The following is a 17,564-nucleotide window of genomic DNA, read 5'->3' on the forward strand; positions in this document are numbered from 1 at the left end:
GGAGTACCATGTACGGAGTACCACGTGCAGAGTACCGCGAGGGAGTACCATGTGCAGAGTACCACGTGCGGAGTACCAGGATGGAGTACCACATGCGGAGTACCGCGAGGGAGTACCATGTGTGGAGTACCACGTACAGAGTACCGCGAGGGAGTACCATGTGTGAGAGTACCACATGCAGAGTACTGCGAGGGAGTACCATGTGTGGGAGTACCACGTGCAGAGTACTGCGAGGGAGTACCATGTGTGGAGTACCACGTGCGGAGTACCACGAGGGAGTACCATCTGTGGGAGTACCACGTGCAGAGTACTGCGAGGGAGTACCATGTGTGGGAGTACCACGTGCAGAGTACCGCGAGGGAGTACCATGTGTGGAGTACCACGTGCGGAGTACCGCGAGGGAGTACCATGTGTGGAGTACCACGTACAGAGTACCGCGAGGGAGTACCATGTGTGGGAGTACCACGTGCAGAGTACTGCGAGGGAGTACCATGTGTGGGAGTACCACGTGCAGAGTACTGCGAGGGAGTACCATGTGTGGAGTACCACATGCGGAGTACCACGAGGGAGTACCATCTGTGGGAGTACCACGTGCAGAGTACTGCGAGGGAGTACCATGTGTGGGAGTACCACGTGCAGAGTACTGCAAGGGAGTACCATGTGTGGAGTACCACGTGCAGAGTACCGCGAGGGAGTACCATGTGTGGAGTACCACGTGCGGAGTACCGTGAGGGAGTACCATGTGTGGGAGTACCACGTGCGGAGTACTGTGAGGGAGTACCATGTGTGGAGTACCACGTGCGGAGTACCGTGAGGGAGTACCATGTGTGGGAGTACCACGTGCGGAGTACTGTGAGGGAGTACCATGTACGGAGTACCACGTGCGGAGTACCGCGAGGGGGTACCACGACGGAGTACCCTGACGGTGGAGCAGAGAGCGGTGGGTCCACAGATGGGGGTTTTGGCAGAAGCATCGTGAGCAGGGAGGGCAAATTGGGATTTACATTTTCCCGTGTTTACTTGCCATTTGGACATTCTCTTTTGTGCTGTATCTATTCAGACTTCTTGCCCGTTTTTACATTGCATCGTGTATCTTTTATCGATTCACAGTAGCTCACTTGTGTTCTGGATGTAAGTCCTTTATCGTACCCATGCTTCAGCTACAGCTTACCTTTCACTTTATTTTCTTCTTTAAAAATTTAATTTACATAGCATAATATTCAACCTTTTCTCCTTTTTAATGATGTTTGGTTTGGGCCAACAGAATACTATCTTTAAATAAAATAAAAGTGAGTCCATTTACATACAACGATTAAGTCCCTGTCTGCGGTGGTGGCCCGGCAGGGGGCGAGCAGGCCCTCTGCCCACTGCATCCCCAGGGAATCCCAGGGCTCTCCCAGGGACTGGCGGTCTCAGTGCCAGACCCCCAGCAGGCTGCTGTCATCTCTCCACGTGCTGAAAGTAAGCGTGGCCTGCCGCTCTCCGGCCCCCCATGATGGCGAAGGGGCCTCTCCTTGGGACATGAGGCTTATGCCGGCCCCTGGTCCCCCCCACCCCTCCAGCCCAGTTCCCGCGGTGCACCTGTGCCTCTGACTCAGGACCAACAGGGTTAAAGAACAAACCTTATCTGTTAACCCACCTCGAGAGTTCTGATGCACTCTGCTCCATTAATAATTTAGTAAGGTGGACTGAATCGGATTGATTCTCCCTGAAATCAATACACAAATGATTATCGTTTCAGGGCGCTTCTGAGTGCTTCAGCAAGGCCGAGGGGAGCTTTTTGGTTGAAAGTAGGAGCTGCACTCACCACTCCGAGTTACTGCAGAGAGGGTTATGCAAACCAAGTGGTGACCTGCTGCTAACATTTTTATTGCAATAAAAGCCCTTTTTGGGGGAATGGTGCTTTTATGACATACTATCGCTGTTCCAGGCCTATAATTTTAAAATTACTGTTCAGTACCAAAGGTGAAATGATTTTACTGCCACTGGCTTATTAAGCTGTAAGAACCAGCTAAGGCTTGGAGAGTGTCTATGGCTAGATGCGCTTGGCCACACCGCGCCCATTGTCACAGATGTGCCTCTAGACCCAGCAGGGCGGGTGTTGCACTGAGGCTGGGTGTGCCTGGGCACTCTCAGAGGGGAGCAGGCACTCAGCTCCGAGCCTGGCTGTCTCACCCAGCTGACCAACGCTTAGGAAGCCACACTAAACCCAAAGCAGCACCGGGCTGGCTGCCCCGCCCCATAGAGCTCGGGGGTGTGTGTGGGGGGGGAAATCTTCTAACCATACATTTTTCCAGTTTATTTTTAGTATTTTAAATTTAGTTTACATTTTTATTTTTTCATCATAGTAAAAGACATGTGACATGAAGTTTAGCATTTCAATCATCTGTAAGTGCACAGTTTAGAGGCATCAAGTAGACTCACACTGTTGTGCAGCCGTCACCGCCACCCATCTCCAGAGCACTTTTAATCTCCGCAAACCGAAACTCCTTGCCCATCGAACAACTCCCCACTCGCCCCTCCTCCCGGCAACCATCATCCTGCTCACTGCCTGCCCATGACCTTGTTGCCAGAGGTGCTCGTGTCCCGCTGTCCCACCGCTGCTTCCTCGCCTGTCCCAGCCAGTTCCATGTTCCAGGTCCACTGCTCGAATCACCTCCTTCCCAATACTAAGTTCTCCACTAGTTGGAAATTTTTGGTTTGCAACGGTTAGCCTCCCGGATGGGGGATGTTTGTTAAAAGGTTGCAGAGGTGGAGGGAGCCCGGTGACTGCAGCCGGGCTGGAAGAGTGCTGCGGCAGACACAGGACTAGCAGGAGCCTTTCCAGAAATGGCTAGCAGGCAGTGGGGGAGAAGACTGGGCCAGGGCTGCACTGGGGACCCACACAAGGCCCCCGCCTGGGTCGGTAGCCTCTAGAGTGCACTAGACCACCAGGAGACTAAACTAAACGGGGTGTGAGGGGAGGAGAGTGAGGCACTTGCCTTGGGCACAAAGGGAGTGCCCAAAACTCAGTCATCAAGATGAAGCAGAGGTTAATGCAACTTTTTTTTTTTTTGCAATGGGAACATTGTTTCCCATCAGCCCGAGGTTCCTGGGTATCCCGGCACCCCCTGATGTTTGGGTGTGTGACAGTCCACAATGGGACATGCACAGATTGGAGGACGTGGAGCTTTATATACAGTCATGCTTTGTGATTGCAAAGCTTTTATTAAACTTCCCCATTTGGTTCAAAATATAGGAGCATATTTCGGTAAGCGTTTATGGGGTTTCACATTTTTTTTTTGCCTCAGGCTCCCATGTGGCCCCCTGAGGCTTTGGTCTCCACCCTTGATTCTTTACATAACTCCTAAAGCACGCATGGCAGGAGGCAGCGTCTCCAAGTGGGAACAGAGCTGCAGATCCTCTGGGCCCCTGCCCCTGCCTCCGTGGAACATTTCTGCCACGTGTAAATAAATGCCTGTTCACGGGCAATCAACAGTCCGAGGAAATTCTGAAACCAAGGCACACGTAGGCTAGTGCTCTGCACCGTAAATCAGCAATTCATCGCATTTGATTTTTAAATCTTTGAATACATTTCATAAGAAGCCTGCTTTGGAAAAATCACCAAAGGAATTACAGAAGAGAGAGAGAATAAGAAACCCCATAAAAACTAAAAGGATTGCTGCACAGTAAAAGTGAGTCACTGAGTTACTCAGTCTACACTTCCACTAATTGAGCCTCAGTTTCTCCCCACCTTCTCCTCATAAAAGGAGAGTAACAAATGGGTTGGGATAATGGACAGGGGTCCTGAGCCTCGGCTCGGGCTGGCGAGCCCTCCATGCCATGGCATCTTTGGGGACCTCTGATTTCACACCTGTCGTAAGGATGGAGGGTTGACCCTGCTTGACCCTAAGTGGCCTCAAACCTGCCCCGTCTCTTCTGGCTTCTGCCTCTTCTGGACTCAATCCCTTGGTTGACAGCGCTCCAGATGGCGACCCCAAGCCGGAAAGGCAGGCCTGCTCCCCATTCCCAGTGCCTGCGAGGTGACTGGTGGGCTCAGGGATCCCTGGGAGGGGTGGGTCTCCAGGGGCCTTTCAGGGTGTTCCCAAATATCCCCTCGCGGGCCTTGCTCTGCATAGGGGGCTTCCCCTTAGAGATGTGACGGGGGCACCTGGACTGTGGCAAACGAGGGCCAGCAGGGCGGGAGCAGGGACACCTTCGAAGGAAGACAGGCCTTAGCTAGCCCTCCACCATCATGCACTGTCGTGACCTCAGGTCCCCAAGCAGCCCTTTCTCTGCCACCTTCTGCCAATCTTCTCTCCTCCTCCGCTCCCAAGCACAGCCGGCTGCAGGAGGGACCAGTATGTGGGACCGGGAGGAGGCCAGGCGAGCGTTGATCCGGTCCCGGGCGCAGTGTCCACCTCGAGCGCCAGGCTCCCCGGGCCAGGGGCGCGGGGCTGGGCTGGGGCGGCGAGCGCGGAGCTGTCCAGCACCCCGAGGCGGGGCGTGCGCCCCCGGCCCGCCCCAGCCTCCTCCGCCCGCCCTGCCAGCGCCACTGCGGCTCGGCGGGCGCGTCACGTGGCTGGCGCAGCTCTGCCTCCAGGCTCCGGGCGCCGGCGAGGGGCCGGGCGGGAGGCGACAGACCCACGGACGCACTACCGGCGGAAGCCGGCCGGACCGGCTGGGCGCAGCGCGGGGCTGCCCAGGGGCACCGAGGCCGGGCGGGCTGCGCGCCGCGGGGCATGGGCGCACCGGGGGGCCCCGGGCGCAGGCCGGCCGTGGCGCGGCGCCCGGGGCGCGGGGACAGCGGCGGGCGGGGGTCCTCCCTGGCGGCCGCCGCTGAGCCCCCGCGGGGCCCGTGACGCCGCGGCCGATGTGGCCCCGCACGCGCTGCGGGCCTGCACCGCCTCCGCACAAAGACGCTGACGGAGCCGCCGCTTGCACCCGGGCCGCAGGCGCCGCGCGAGCCCCAGCCGGAGCCCGAGCCTGGGGGCAGGAGGCGGTGCGCGCAGACGGCCAGCCCCGGCATGGAGAAGCGGGTGGCCTCGGGGCTGGAGGCGGCGCCGGGCGCCCGGGCGCAGCTCGCCGTCGTCTGCTTGGGTGAGTGGGCCGCGCGGGGCCCGCGGTCCGGGTCCCCCAACTAGTGGCTCCGCGCCGCGCCCTGGCCCGATCCCTCGGCCCCTCGGCCAGTCCCCTCTGCGGCCAGGGCTTCCCGGAGCCCCGCGCCGAGACTGCTCCCGCACGGAGGCCGCGGAGAGCGCGCTCCCCGCACTGGCTGCCTCGCTGCGCTCGCAGGCCCGGGAGGGCGGCCCTGGGCGCCGAGGCCGAGCGAGCGGTGCTCGGGAGGCCGGTTCCTGCGGGCGCCGGGGCCGGCAGGCAGCAGCTTTCACCGGGCCTGCCCGCGCTGGCCTGGCGGCGAGGTGGCTTCGGGAGCTGTGGACAAAGGCCAGGCCGGCTGTCCCCCAAGAAGAAACTGTTTCCTGCCGGGAGTTGGGGTGGGGCGGTGTTGGCGGCAGATGGGGACTGGGATGCCCGGCAGGAGGAGGATGCCTGGGAGGAGGCGGCTTTGAGAAGGATCCTGTTCTCCCTTTGTGCCTTAGCCCCAGCCGGCAGCCTGCAGCCCTGGGTGGTGCGTTTAGGGAGGGCTCAGGGGCCGGCCCAGGCCTGGCATCCGGGTGGGAGGCGCTTCTGCCCTGCCTAGAGTTTCTCTGTCCACCTTTCCTGGGCCCTGGTGGGGGAGAAGGGAGGGAAGGAGTTAAATCCTCAACCCACATGGCTCCTTTATTTACCATGATGGAGGAGGGAGGCCATTCCAAGAGCTGGGGGTCATTAGGGGACACTCTGTGATGTCACCGTTGAGGGCTCTGTAGCCTGGCAGGTTTGCTGAAGCCACTGAAATGCCCAAGTGAAAAAGCTGTGCCCTCCTGTGCCTCCTCCTGCATGAGGGAGCTGAGTCGGGGTGGGGGGGAATGGTCCACACCCCAACTGCGTGAACTGGTCTAAAGAAGGGGCATAGCCCCAGGGAACCCCCCAGTTCTGTTGCCCCTGCTTCCTTGTGGGGCTGGAGGGGGGGGGGGCGGGCAGACCCCTCCAGAGATGCTCCCTGTTTGGTTGGCACCCTGGGTGGGGAGGGGAAGTTGGAGCTGCCCTCTGACTCTGCCCATGTCCTCCTCCTGGGCCACAACCCCAGTCTAAGCAACAGGTGAAAGCAACGGCTACCCCTGGAGGTGGGCACTTGAGGGGTGCTAGGGAGTTCTCTGCCTCCCTTCTCGAGCTCAGCGTGGCACAGTGGAGGGGGCACTGTCACCCCACTAGCTGTGTGTCCCTGTAAATGGGGATAATCAGACCTGCTCCCCCACCCCCGGGTGGACCAGGTGGCTGTCAAAGCCTTTCAGGGGCCCAGGCGCTGTCCTGGCAGGCACCGTCTCTGTGCAGCCCTCTGGCCTTGCCCTGTGCGATCCAGGGGACCGGCCTTGAGTTCAGCTGTGGTGTCCTGTGCCAGAGCAAGGACTGCTGTGGCCCACGCTGCGCCTGGGACCCTGAGAGCGCTGCCCCCACTGACCCCTTTGTGTCTCCCACAGTGAACATCTTTCTCACTGGGAGGCTCAGCAGTGCGGTTCCTGCCTTAGGTAAGTCAGCTCCTTCTCCCCTTCCTCTTCTCCTCCCCGGCCTTCCTCTGGGTTAGTGAATTCTGGGGACAGGCCTTCAGGGTCCTGGCTCCACCCTGACAGCCTTGTGCATCTTTTCTGTGTCATAAAGGAGCAGTGTGGCCTTGGGCAAGCTTAAACTTTTGTAAGCCTCAGTTTCCTCATCTATAAAATGGGTGAAATAACCAGATCCACCTGAAAACCTGGCTGTTAGGATTGGTTGAGCCAATGAAGCGAGGTGCTCGGCACGGCGTCTGGCACATGGTGGCTCTATAGCACTAGCAAACTGCCGAGGGTCCGTGCGATTGACATATTGTGCCTCCCGTAGGCCGTGGAGTTCCCCCAGAGCCAGGAGGTGCCATGAGATGCCCACTTGTTTTAAAATAATCCCTAGGATTTGATTCGTAGAGGTATGACTGATGACACAGAGAGGCCAATGCCGTTGAAAGAATTTATCACTTTTCTTGGGAGGAGGGGACATGCCCTGCCACAGGGCCACAGGGGAATTACTAGATGTGGTCAGGCAGAAGCAGGAGCGAGAGAAAGGCACAGGCCAGAGATTTGATTGGGGTTTGCACAGGGAATTCGAGGGAAGGCAGAGTAAACAGCTTAGGACCGGCTAGTTTGAATAATTCCAGCAGGTTTGGGCTATGGGGGTGGCCCCTAGTTGCCTGGTACATGGTCTGGGGTGCTCTAGGGCAGGGGAAGTACCGTCTTGGTGTGTGATCCTTAGACAAGAAGGAGGGTGCGGGCACAGCCTTGGATCAGCTGGTCTGTAGGTGACAGGTGAGCCGACCTGCAGGGGAGAGGTAAACACCGTGGCCAACAGGACCCATAGAATCTAAGAGCGTGGTTAGAACACCGCCCCACCTCCTGCCGTCTGTCCATCCGCTGCCGTCTCTGAGCGAGTCAGTCAGCCCAGGCCCCCTGGCCCTCGGTGTCGCCAAGAGAGTTCTGAGAAGGGCCCCAGGGAGCCTGTTCTATAATCGATAAACCTCCCTGTTTGTTGCTAATTCAGCCAGTATACCGCCATCTGTAGAAACCCCTAGAAAGGTACAAAAGCAAGCACAAGTATTTACATGAAAACGTTAGGTCAAGGTGTAGCCAGGGGGACGGTGGCTGGCCTGGAGCCCTCGGACTTGTTGTGGCCTGCTGTGCTGCGTGGTGGGGCGGGCAGTGCTTGGGGTTTTCAGTTCTGCTCGTGGCCCAGGTTTCTGCAGAAGCCCACGGAGGCTGGCTCAGGAGTTAGGGCCCAGGGAGAGGGACCCCTGCTGGCTGCGGTCACTGGGATCGCAGGCCCAGGGTGCACAGAAGCGTTTCTCACTGGCCCGTCTCCCAGGCTCGGCTTCTGCCTCGCCCTCGATGTTCCCTGCACTGAGCGCCGTGCCCTGCAGCCCGGCCTCCTCTGCTGAGTGGCTGCCCCAGGCGCTGCCTTGCTCAGCGCCGACCCAGCCCCCAGAGCTGACGGCCCCGTTTCCCATCCCAGTGCCCAGGAAAAGACTGATTGGCCCAGCCTGGGTCAGATATCTGTGGCCGTGGTAGAGAGTGGTGGAAAGAGGGGACCGGGGGTTGTGACATACAAACATGAGCCGCAGGCCAGCCCTCGTGCTGGTGTGGTTGGTGGGCTTGTCGCCCCAAACGTATCTGCCACATGCATGTACCCCATGTTTAGAAAAGTGGTGCTTCAGGGACAAGGGCCACTCGTGGCACTAGGGAGGGAAAGGCACCCGCCCAGGTCCTCGTGTTTGGTGGTTCTTAGGCGTGGAGACCTCGGGCCCCAGCAGGGTCCACACTGCCTAACTCCAGGGGCTGCTGTCCACAGCGTGGCGCCCTTGGTGTCGGGGGCTGCATGCACAGCCGGCGTGGCCGTAGGTGGCGGTCTCAGCCTAAGCTCTCTTGGCGTCTGGCTCTGATGCCTCTGGGGTCGCTGACCAGCGTCAAGCTGCCGAAGTGCCCCCTCCCACCGCGGCACCGTGACTCTGCATTTTCAGGGCTTCTCCTGCGGTTCCCGCCGTGAGGAAGCCTGGATCAGGAACTGTTCCCCCGCAGCCCCTCTCAGCCCTCGCTGGGCCCAGGTGCTCCTGAGAGCCCGGCCGGGCTGCCCAGGGACCTCACGGGGTTTGGCCACTCTGCCCCTGTCCACCCTCATTGTCAGGCCCCGACTGGGCAGAAGACCCACTTCCTGCCCCCCAGCCCCAGCCTCTGGGGTCTGCCACAGGCCCAGCGGGGGGAGCCTGGGCAGGGTCTTCACATGGTTCTCCCGTCACCCGGCAACTCCCGGCGTGTCTGCCGTGGGCCTCCCAGCTCTCCCTCATCGGGTGACACCAGGCGGGTTGGCCGGAGTATTGATCGATCAGTCTGGAAATCGGATCTGCAAACTGTGCTTCATCAGGCCTGGCTCTGTCCTCTCAGGAGTATCTGACGACTGTTTGGGCCAGGAGGGAAGGACGCCGGCCTCAAAGTGCCCCGTCATTCCTTGCCCACCTGAGCGGGCACCTTGGCCCCTAGGCTGAGGCCATCTTCTGCCCAGGCAAAGGCAGGCGCCTCCAAGTAGAGCTCAGATGGGCCTCTCGGACCGCCCCCAAGGCCCCCAAACCCCTCTCTATGCATCAGCGTCCCCCCAGACACATAGTCCACCTCTCCTCACTGCCTTCCCACCATCACACGGCCTGTCACCAGCCCCGGCCCCACCAGGCATCCTTAGAGACTCCCCTGCCCCGTTGGCGCCCCGCCCTCCACATGAACGTCTGCCTGGAGACTGCCACTTTCCAGCCGTCCCTCAGAGACAAGCAACACCCACTGGCTCCATTTTACAGATGGACAAGCTGAGGCCCAGGGCAGAACAGTGTGTCTAGCAGTGTGGTCCTGGGGCTGGATTCATGAGCCCCTCCCCTGCTGGTGCCCAGGCCCTGGGGTGGTGTGCTGGGGGGGTTGAGGCCTGCCTCACAGAGAGTGCTGGGGTGGCCGTCTGAGCTGGCAGCACCCTCCCAGCCCACGGCCAAGCGTCTAGTCAAGAGCCTTTGCCCAGAGCTCCAGCCCCCTGGACGGGCCCCAGCCTCCCCCCTGCCCCCAAACCCTCTGCGTGGGGTCGGGCTGGTGGCTGCACAAACCACGGGTGCCCTCCGGGGTGAGGCTGTGTGGGGGCCATTGGGGCTTTGCTGAGAGGCAGAGAGGGCTGGCAGTTGCCCTGCCATCTGTTCCCGGCACAGCCGGCGGGCTGGGGAGACAGGCCTCCCAGTCCCTGAACGGGTGGCCAGACATCGGTCTAGCAGGGACAGTATTCTGGCTGAGGTGGCCAGAAGAGAGGAAGGTGGCGGGTGACATGTGACATGTGACATGAGGGCCTGGCTTTCCCCCAGCCAGTCTGGGTGAGACACCTGGCCTCAGTGAATGCCTTGAAGACAGGCAGGTTTACGTCTGTGTCCTAGGGAGTGGCTCCGGGGACAGAGTAAGGACAGACGGGTCCCTGCGTGGCGCTGGGCTGTCCTTGGGGCTGAGGGCACCGGTAACCAAGGGGTGTTCCCACCCTCGCTGACTTGAGGCCACCTGCCTCGGAGGCTCAATGCTTTGGTTTAACATGCGCTTTGGGGACTCATTGTGGGAAGATGTGGCCCAGCCTTGCTCGCTGGGCCCCCCTCCAGGACCCCTCTGCCCAGCACCCTCTGGGAGGAAAAACCTCTTCTGGGCTTCACAGCCCACGTCTCCAGGGCGTTCCAGGTCAGCACCAGGGTCCCTGTGAGGTCCGCACGGCTGGTGGCTTCACCTGGCATAGGGAACAGGCTGGGGCTGGAGGCGTTTCGAGTGCTGGGTGTGCTGTGCCCTGAGACCCCGCTCCGTTACTCTAGTCCAGGCCTCCTGGGCAGGGAACGGAGTGCGTGGCTCCCTCTTCCTGGGGGAGGAGTCTGAGGTTCAGAGAGGCTGGTTCCGGGGCCAGGTGTGAGTGTCGGGGGAGCAGGCACTCAGGCCCTGGCTTGCTGACCAGGGACCTTGCTGACCTGGGACTGTTGAGGGTCTGATGGTGACCTGATGGTGGCCAGCCTTGCTTTAGGACCAAGGTGGGTGTTTCTGTTCCTGTCCTTTGAGGCTCTTGTGAGCCTTCGGACAGGAGCTTGGTTGCTGGGTTCCCCACTCCCCATTAGTCACAGCGTCAGACCACCTGGACCTCCACAGTCACAGCAGGGCCTGTGGGGAGGGGTTTGGGCTCATGTCTCTGGACACCCAGCAGGTGCCTGAACTGACCAGGTCACTCGGTGACCCCCACTGATTAACCCCGGCCATGTGTCAGGCCCCGTGCAGGACCCTGGGACACAGTGCTGGCCAGAGCCAGTGCGGCCCTGCCTTCCTGTGGGGAGACTTCCATCCCATAACCCCAAGAACAAGAGTGAACTTGCTGCTGGGGCAGGGGCTGGGGGCTGGAGCTGTGCTGGGGGCAGTGGGGACAGCTGGGGAGGGCTTCCCTGGGAAGGGACCAGGGAGCTGGGCGCGGAAGCTGAGCGGAGTGAGTGAACGGGACAGGAGGGTGGGAGAGCACCCAGGGACCTGCAGAAGCAAAGTCTCCCCCCACTGAGGGATGGTGGGAGGTGTGAGGCAGAGGGGTGGGCAGGGAGGGGCCGGGGCCACTGCAATGAATTGTGCCGTTGTCCTGAGAGCATGGGAGGCGGCCAGAGGGCTTCCCTCCTTTCCGCAGCTCCTCCGTCTGGGGTCCCAGACAGTCTTGCTGAGAGCCGGAGAGAAGGCTGCTTCCAGGGCAATAGTGGCAGGTGCCAGCTGCAGGAGGGTGACGAGGTGGTGTCACCGGGCTCGGGTGACTTGCCTTCCTGAACCTTGGTTTCTCCATCTGGTTCTGCCATCTACCTCCCGTGGCTTTCCGCTTAAACTCGGGATAAAATTCAAATTCTGCACAAGGTGTGGTCAGCCCCAGGTTGCATTTCTAGCCATGCCTGGACCTTGCCACCTCCCTCCAGGCCTGTTTCACGGTCTTCACCCGGGGTTCTGCGTAAAGTCTGTCTTCTCCCATCCCCAGCCTGTGAGTTCCGTGGAGGTGCCTGCTCCTATCTGACTCAGCGTGTCTGTCACTGTGCTCAGCGCGTAGTAGCTGCTCAGTAAATGCTGGGGGAGCAAAGCTCCTCTCCTCCCTCAGCTGAGATCTGCCTGGGCAAGCCCCAGGGAGGGCATGCAGGGGACCAGGGCAGAGTGGCCTGTGCAGGCCTCACAGGACTAGGGGTGCAGAATTCTCCCCTGAGCTGGGGCCTGAGGCCAGGATCCTGCGCCTTGGAGGTGCCGGCTGCCAAGGGGAGTTGGTGGGCTTGCTCCCAGCCCCACTGGGGATTGGGGCACAGGACCGAGGCTGCCCCAAATCCAAGTGGGTCTTCCTTGCCCTCCCAAACACACCACTTCTGTGAAGTCTTGAGTTGGGGCCTCGCCCTTGGCCATGGCTGCCCTTGGCTGGACTTGATCCCACCCTGGGGGAGGCCTGTGCTCAAACCATGAGGTGCTCAAGCTTCCCACCCAAAGCGGGGGCTGGCGTTTCTCTCCCGACAGCCGCCTGCAGCGGGAAGCTGGAGCAGCACACGGAGCGGCGCGGCGTCATCTACAGCCCGGCCTGGCCCCTCAACTACCCGCCGGGCACCAACTGCAGCTGGTACATCCAGGGCGACCGTGGGGACATGATCACCATCAGGTAAGGGGGTCCTGGGGGGGTGAGAGGGGATCAGCGTGGGCCTGCCCGTGCTGGGTGAGTGAGCAATTGTGGGAGCGTGTGAGCAGGTGTGGAGGGCACAGGTGAGAGTGTGTACGTGTGTGAGTGGAGCATGTGCACGCGTGTGAGCATACATACGTGCTTGTGACATGCACAAGTCCATGTCTGAACAGGCAAGAAAGACGTGTGAGTGCACATGTGAGCATATATATGTGCATGATCACGTCTGCACAGGTGTAGAGGGCATGTGTGTGAGACAACACGCGTGACCATGTGTGAGCCATAAGCATGCGTGTGCACATGTGAGCAAGCCGGTGTGCCCAGCTCTTGGTCTCTGTGGGCCTCTGAGGTTGGGCGCCCGGAGCCGGACCTCTTCCTGCCCTGGCCTCTCTCACGGGGTGTGGGGTCTGTCACCTCCACGCTGCCGGGAAGGGAGGGTGGCACACACACCACTAAGCACACACACTGGGAACTGGTGGGCATGGTCCTGCTATCTCTGAGGTGGCAGAGGTGTCCCCTCTGGCCTGCAGGGGTGGCTTGAGGCCAGGCTGGCACTGAGCCCAGGGCGGGTTTCCCCACGGGGCCTCGGGGCAGGGCAGTGAGCTGGGCAGCAGGTGGGGGGGGGGCTTGACTTGCAGAGGGAAATGGGGGAGGCAACTGGGAGTGGCACAGCAGGGCTCCCCCTGGCCTGGGCTGGTCATGGGGCCCTTTGGCCAATAAGTCACTTGTGGGTTCTATCTGCCTAGTTCTCCTAAGGGCCAAAGCCCGAAAGGCCCAACCCCTAGTTACTCCATGGCTCCCAAACAGGGGTGTGCACGGTCTGTCTTAGTCTCTGTGCCTCAGTCTCCCCACGGCTCTGGACCAAGGGGTCCAGGGCCAGTGTTTCTCCTCAGGTGACAAGCTGTCACCCAGCTCACCCTCAATGCCATGCCTGGGAGTTTGGCTGGGCCTGTCCCAGCAGACCCAGAGGGAGGGATCTGGGGCCTCCGCCTTCGGGGGAGAGTGTCGGGACTCCCGATTCCCCTTGATGAGAGATAAGAGATGCGCATGCGCGGCACTATGGAGTGGGAGGAGCACAGCAGAGCTGGAAATGACATTCAGGGCTGTCGTGATTGTTCTTCAGGGAGCTGCGCAGGGACCCCTGGGTGGATCAGGGGCGGGGCAGCGGATGGGGTGGGGTTGGCCGTCCGGAGAGCTCCAGTCTGACCACTTCCCCCAACCCCCCTGCTGTGCCTGCGGTCCGCTCTGCCCTGACAGCTTCCGCAACTTTGACGTGGAGGAGTCCCACCAGTGCTCCCTGGACTGGCTCCTGCTGGGCCCTGCAGCTCCCCCGCGGCAGGAGGCCTTCCGCCTGTGCGGCTCCGCCATCCCGCCCGCCTTCATCTCCGCCCGCGACCACGTCTGGATCTTCTTCCACTCTGACGCCTCCAGCTCCGGCCAGGCCCAGGGCTTCCGTCTCTCCTACATCCGAGGTGACGCTGGCCGCAGGGTGGGGTGGGGACGGCCATGGAGTCCTCAGTGCTCGTGCGTGGGCCCCTGGCTCCCTGTGGGGTCTCCCCTGCCCAGCCGTCGGTCTTGGGACGGTGGTGGCACTGGTCCTGCGCCGTCCCTGGATGCTCTGAGCCTCTCAGGGTCACTGGCCCCACTTCACAGGCTTGACTGGGAAGGACTGTCCCCGACCCTGGGCTTGGAAACTGAGCCCACCCTGGTGTTTGAAGGGTCTCTGCCCCTCGGGCGGCCATGGAGAGGCAGGGGCCCTTCTTGGTCCTGCCACTTCCTGTCCCCGCAGAGGCACAGCTGGGAAGGGGAACCAGCTGCTGCTCCTGGCCCCAGGTCCCTGCGCTGGAGGGACGTTCTGCTCTGCCCTCACTGTCTCCTGCCGGCCCTTTGTCCCCAGGGAAGCTGGGCCAGGCGTCCTGCCAGGCAGACGAGTTCCGCTGTGACAACGGTAAGTGCCTGCCGGGCCCGTGGCAGTGCAACACCGTGGACGAGTGCGGGGACGGCTCTGACGAGGGCAACTGCTCGGCGCCAGCCTCCGAGCCGCCGGGCAGTCTGTGCCCCGGGGGCACCTTCCCGTGCAGCGGGGCGCGCTCCACACGCTGCCTGCCCGTGGAGCGGCGCTGCGACGGCACGCAGGATTGCGGCGACGGCTCCGACGAGGCCGGCTGCCCCGACCTGGCGTGCGGGCGGCGGCTGGGCAGCTTCTACGGCTCCTTCGCCTCCCCGGACCTGTTCGGCGCGGCCCGCGGGCCCTCGGACCTTCACTGCACGTGGCTGGTGGACACGCAGGACCCGCGGCGCGTCCTGCTGCAGCTGGAGCTGCGTCTGGGCTACGACGACTACGTGCAGGTGTACGAGGGCCTGGGCGAGCGCGGGGACCGGCTGCTGCAGACGCTGTCCTACCGCAGCAACCACCGGCCCGTGAGCCTCGAGGCCGCCCAGGGCCGCCTCACCGTGGCCTACCACGCCCGCGCCCGCAGCGCCGGCCACGGCTTCAACGCCACCTACCAGGTGAAGGGCTACTGCCTGCCCTGGGAGCAGCCGTGTGGGAACAGCGCCGAGGGGGACAGGGATGGCTCCGGGGACCAGGGCTGCTTCTCGGAGCCACAGCGCTGCGACGGCTGGTGGCACTGCCCCAGCGGCCGGGACGAGCAGGGCTGCCCCGCCTGCCCGCCCGACCAGTACCCCTGCGAGGGCGGCAGTGGCCTGTGCTACACACCCGCCGACCGCTGCAACAACCAGAAAAGCTGCCCCGATGGCGCCGACGAGAAGAACTGCTTCTCCTGCCAGCCCGGAACCTTCCACTGCGGCACCAACCTGTGCATCTTTGAGACCTGGCGCTGCGACGGCCAGGAGGACTGCCAGGACGGCAGCGACGAGCACGGCTGCCTGGCCGCCGTGCCCCGCAAGGTCATCACCGCGGCGCTCATCGGCAGCCTGGTGTGCGGCCTGCTGCTCGTCATCGCCCTGGGCTGCGCCTTCAAGCTCTACTCGCTGCGCACGCAGGAGTACAGGTGGGTGCCGCGGCGGCCGCCCTGGCTGCGCACTGCCCTGGGGCGTGGCCCAGGCTCACTGTCCCACAGCCCTCCGCTCGTGGACCACGGCCTGGGCATCCACGTCTGGGCTCCGTGTGTCTTGGATTCCGGATGGAGGTGGGTCCCCGAGTCCTGCTGCCACAGCGGGTCCCGGCCAGCCCCGCCATGCTGCCCTCCGCCCCTTGCTTCCAGGGCCTTCGAGACCCAGATGACGCGGCTGGAGGCTGAGTTTGTGCGGCGGGAGGCGCCCCCATCCTATGGTCAGCTCATCGCCCAGGGCCTCATTCCCCCCGTGGAGGACTTTCCCGTCTACAGCGCGTCCCAGGTGAGCCCCCACAGGGCCCAGGCCCCCAGCTGGACCTCAGAGAGGACCCGAGATGGGGGCCAGGGGGCTGGGTGGGACAGCGTGTGGGCTGCGTTGTCCGGGGGCTAAAGGAAGGGGAGGAGAGGCCTGGGCAGCGTGACCAGGGGGCCTGGCCGGGGGCGGGGGGGGGGGGCATCCCAGGAGGTCTTGGGTTCTTCGGGGCTGTGCTGACCTCTGCCGCTGAGCGGCCTGGCCACCCCCTCAGCCGCCGCCCCGCCCTGCAGGCCTCGGTGCTACAGAACCTGCGCACGGCCATGCGGCGACAGATGCGCCGGCATGCTTCCCGCAGGGGGCCCTCCCGCCGCCGCCTGGGTCGCCTCTGGAACCGCCTCTTTCACCGGCCGCGGGCACCCCGAGGCCAGATCCCGCTGCTGACCGCTGCGCGAGCCTCACAGACAGTGCTGGGCGACGGGCTCCTGCGGCCCGCACCAGGGGCGGCTCCGGACCCCCCAGCGCCCCGTACGGACACAGGCAGCCCCCGGGCGGCTGGGGACGGACCCTCTAGTGCCCCCGGCCACACATCCGAGGTGAGACCTTCAGTCCCACCCCCGCCCTCCGGCCTGCGAGACTCCGAGTGCAGGCCTGTGGACAAGGACAGAAAGGCCTGCAGGGACCCCCTGGTGGACAGCCCGGCCCCTGTGGACACGCCTCGGGAGCCCTGCTCGGCCCAGGCCCCCCACCCCCAGGCCCCCACTGCCAGCAGCACCCTCGGCCCCCGCTCGCCAGAGCCACTGGGGGTCTGCAGGAGCCCCCCGCCACCCTGCTCCCCGATGTTGGACGCCAGTGACGACGAGGCCCTGCTGGTCTGCTGACCCGCCAGGCACGCTGGTGACCACCACAGCTGCGCTTTGTAACCAGGGAATACACAGTTGTTTCTACCCTGCCTCTGCGTCCTTTCTTACGGAGGGGCCCACCCCACAGCCCCCGCCAGCTGGCTGCGTCAGCACAGGCCCCGGGAGGGCACGGTGCGCAGGGACTCCAGGGATCGGCCAGGGCAAGACGGTGGAGCGGGGAGCCCGTCTGCAGGGTCCCCGTGCACACGGCACCACCTCCCCACTCCATCCTGGAGCCCATTTCCAGAGGAGCAGGGGTCTGGGCGGGGCTGTCAGTGTCCTCTGTGGCTTCCGGATTCGATCACCCTGCGGTGGACCAGCCCCCCATAGCCATGCGGGAGTCACAGTGAGGACCGGGGAGGGCTGAGCAGGGCGCTGGGGAGCTGGGCTAGGAGGCCTCTGTCCCCAGGCTCATGCTTTCGGTGGTGGCATGGGCCGGCCAGGCTGGCGCCCTCTGCCCTCTGGCTGAGAGGTCGCTCTCCCGGGCGCTGTGCCAGGGCTGGGAATGGTGCACGGGGGTAGAGGGAGCCCACAGAGTCTCTTGGAGGGCCTGAGCCCCCCAGGACACGCTGCTCTATGCTTTCTCAGGGGACAGAGGGCAAGGCACCGACTGACAGCGGCCAGGTCCACTCTATCCTGTGGCAGGGCCTCAGTTTCCCCATCTGTAAACTAGAGTGAGACTGTGGGCTCTGAAGCGCTGACATTCACCCTGTGGTGACTCGTGGGAAGACAGTCCCCACCGTGAACCCCGAGCTGTCCTGGGTGGCTGAGCTCAGGGTGCATCACGGGGCCGGGCGAGTGGCACTGAGTCGCTGCCCCATCCTCAATGTCCCAGGGGGCAGGGTTGCTCTGGGTGCACGGCAGAGAGTGCCTGGGTTACGTGGCACGGCCCCCAAACGCTGAGAGCCCCCTCCAGAGCCTGCCCTGCACCTTCCCAGCCAGCAGCAGGCGCCCCCCCAAGGTGTAACCCCCACGAGGGACTGCCCCGAGCACAAGTGACAACCAGCC

At 62.9% G+C, this 17,564-nt stretch overlaps 1 protein-coding gene across 3 annotated transcripts; it reads left to right on the forward strand.

The window, feature by feature from the left end:
- The first annotated feature begins 4,769 nt into the window (after positions 1-4,769).
- On the forward strand, positions 4,770-17,039 carry LRP3 (LDL receptor related protein 3). Of its 3 annotated transcripts, none has more exons than XM_069458266.1 (7): positions 4,770-5,079; positions 6,561-6,608; positions 12,168-12,306; positions 13,582-13,796; positions 14,222-15,338; positions 15,552-15,684; positions 15,948-17,039. In XM_069458266.1, the coding sequence occupies exons 1-7, from the start codon at positions 5,007-5,009 to the stop codon at positions 16,533-16,535; spliced, it is 2,313 nt and encodes a 770-aa protein (XP_069314367.1). In that variant the 5' UTR covers positions 4,770-5,006; the 3' UTR covers positions 16,536-17,039. The 3 variants fall into 3 exon arrangements, with proteins under 3 accessions (XP_069314367.1, XP_069314368.1, XP_069314369.1); XM_069458267.1 differs by having other exon boundaries at positions 15,929-16,300; XM_069458268.1 differs by having other exon boundaries at positions 16,013-16,300.
- Positions 17,040-17,564: the final 525 nt, after the last annotated feature.

The sequence above is a fragment of the Eulemur rufifrons genome, chromosome 24 (genome assembly GCF_041146395.1).
Source record: "Eulemur rufifrons isolate Redbay chromosome 24, OSU_ERuf_1, whole genome shotgun sequence".
Lineage (NCBI taxonomy): Eukaryota > Metazoa > Chordata > Mammalia > Primates > Lemuridae > Eulemur > Eulemur rufifrons.

What these genes read in the sequence shown, in the direction of transcription:
- LRP3 (XM_069458266.1), top strand. Translation starts at nt 5,007, where the DNA reads ATGGAGAAGCGGGTGGCCTCGGGGCTGGAGGCGGCGCCGGGCGCCCGG. An exon ending in GCTCGCCGTCGTCTGCTTGG is followed by an intron (nt 5,080 to 6,560) that starts GTGAGTGGGCCG and finishes TGTCTCCCACAG; the next exon opens with TGAACATCTTTCTCACTGGG. An exon ending in CTGCGCACGCAGGAGTACAG is followed by an intron (nt 15,339 to 15,551) that starts GTGGGTGCCGCG and finishes CCTTGCTTCCAG; the next exon opens with GGCCTTCGAGACCCAGATGA.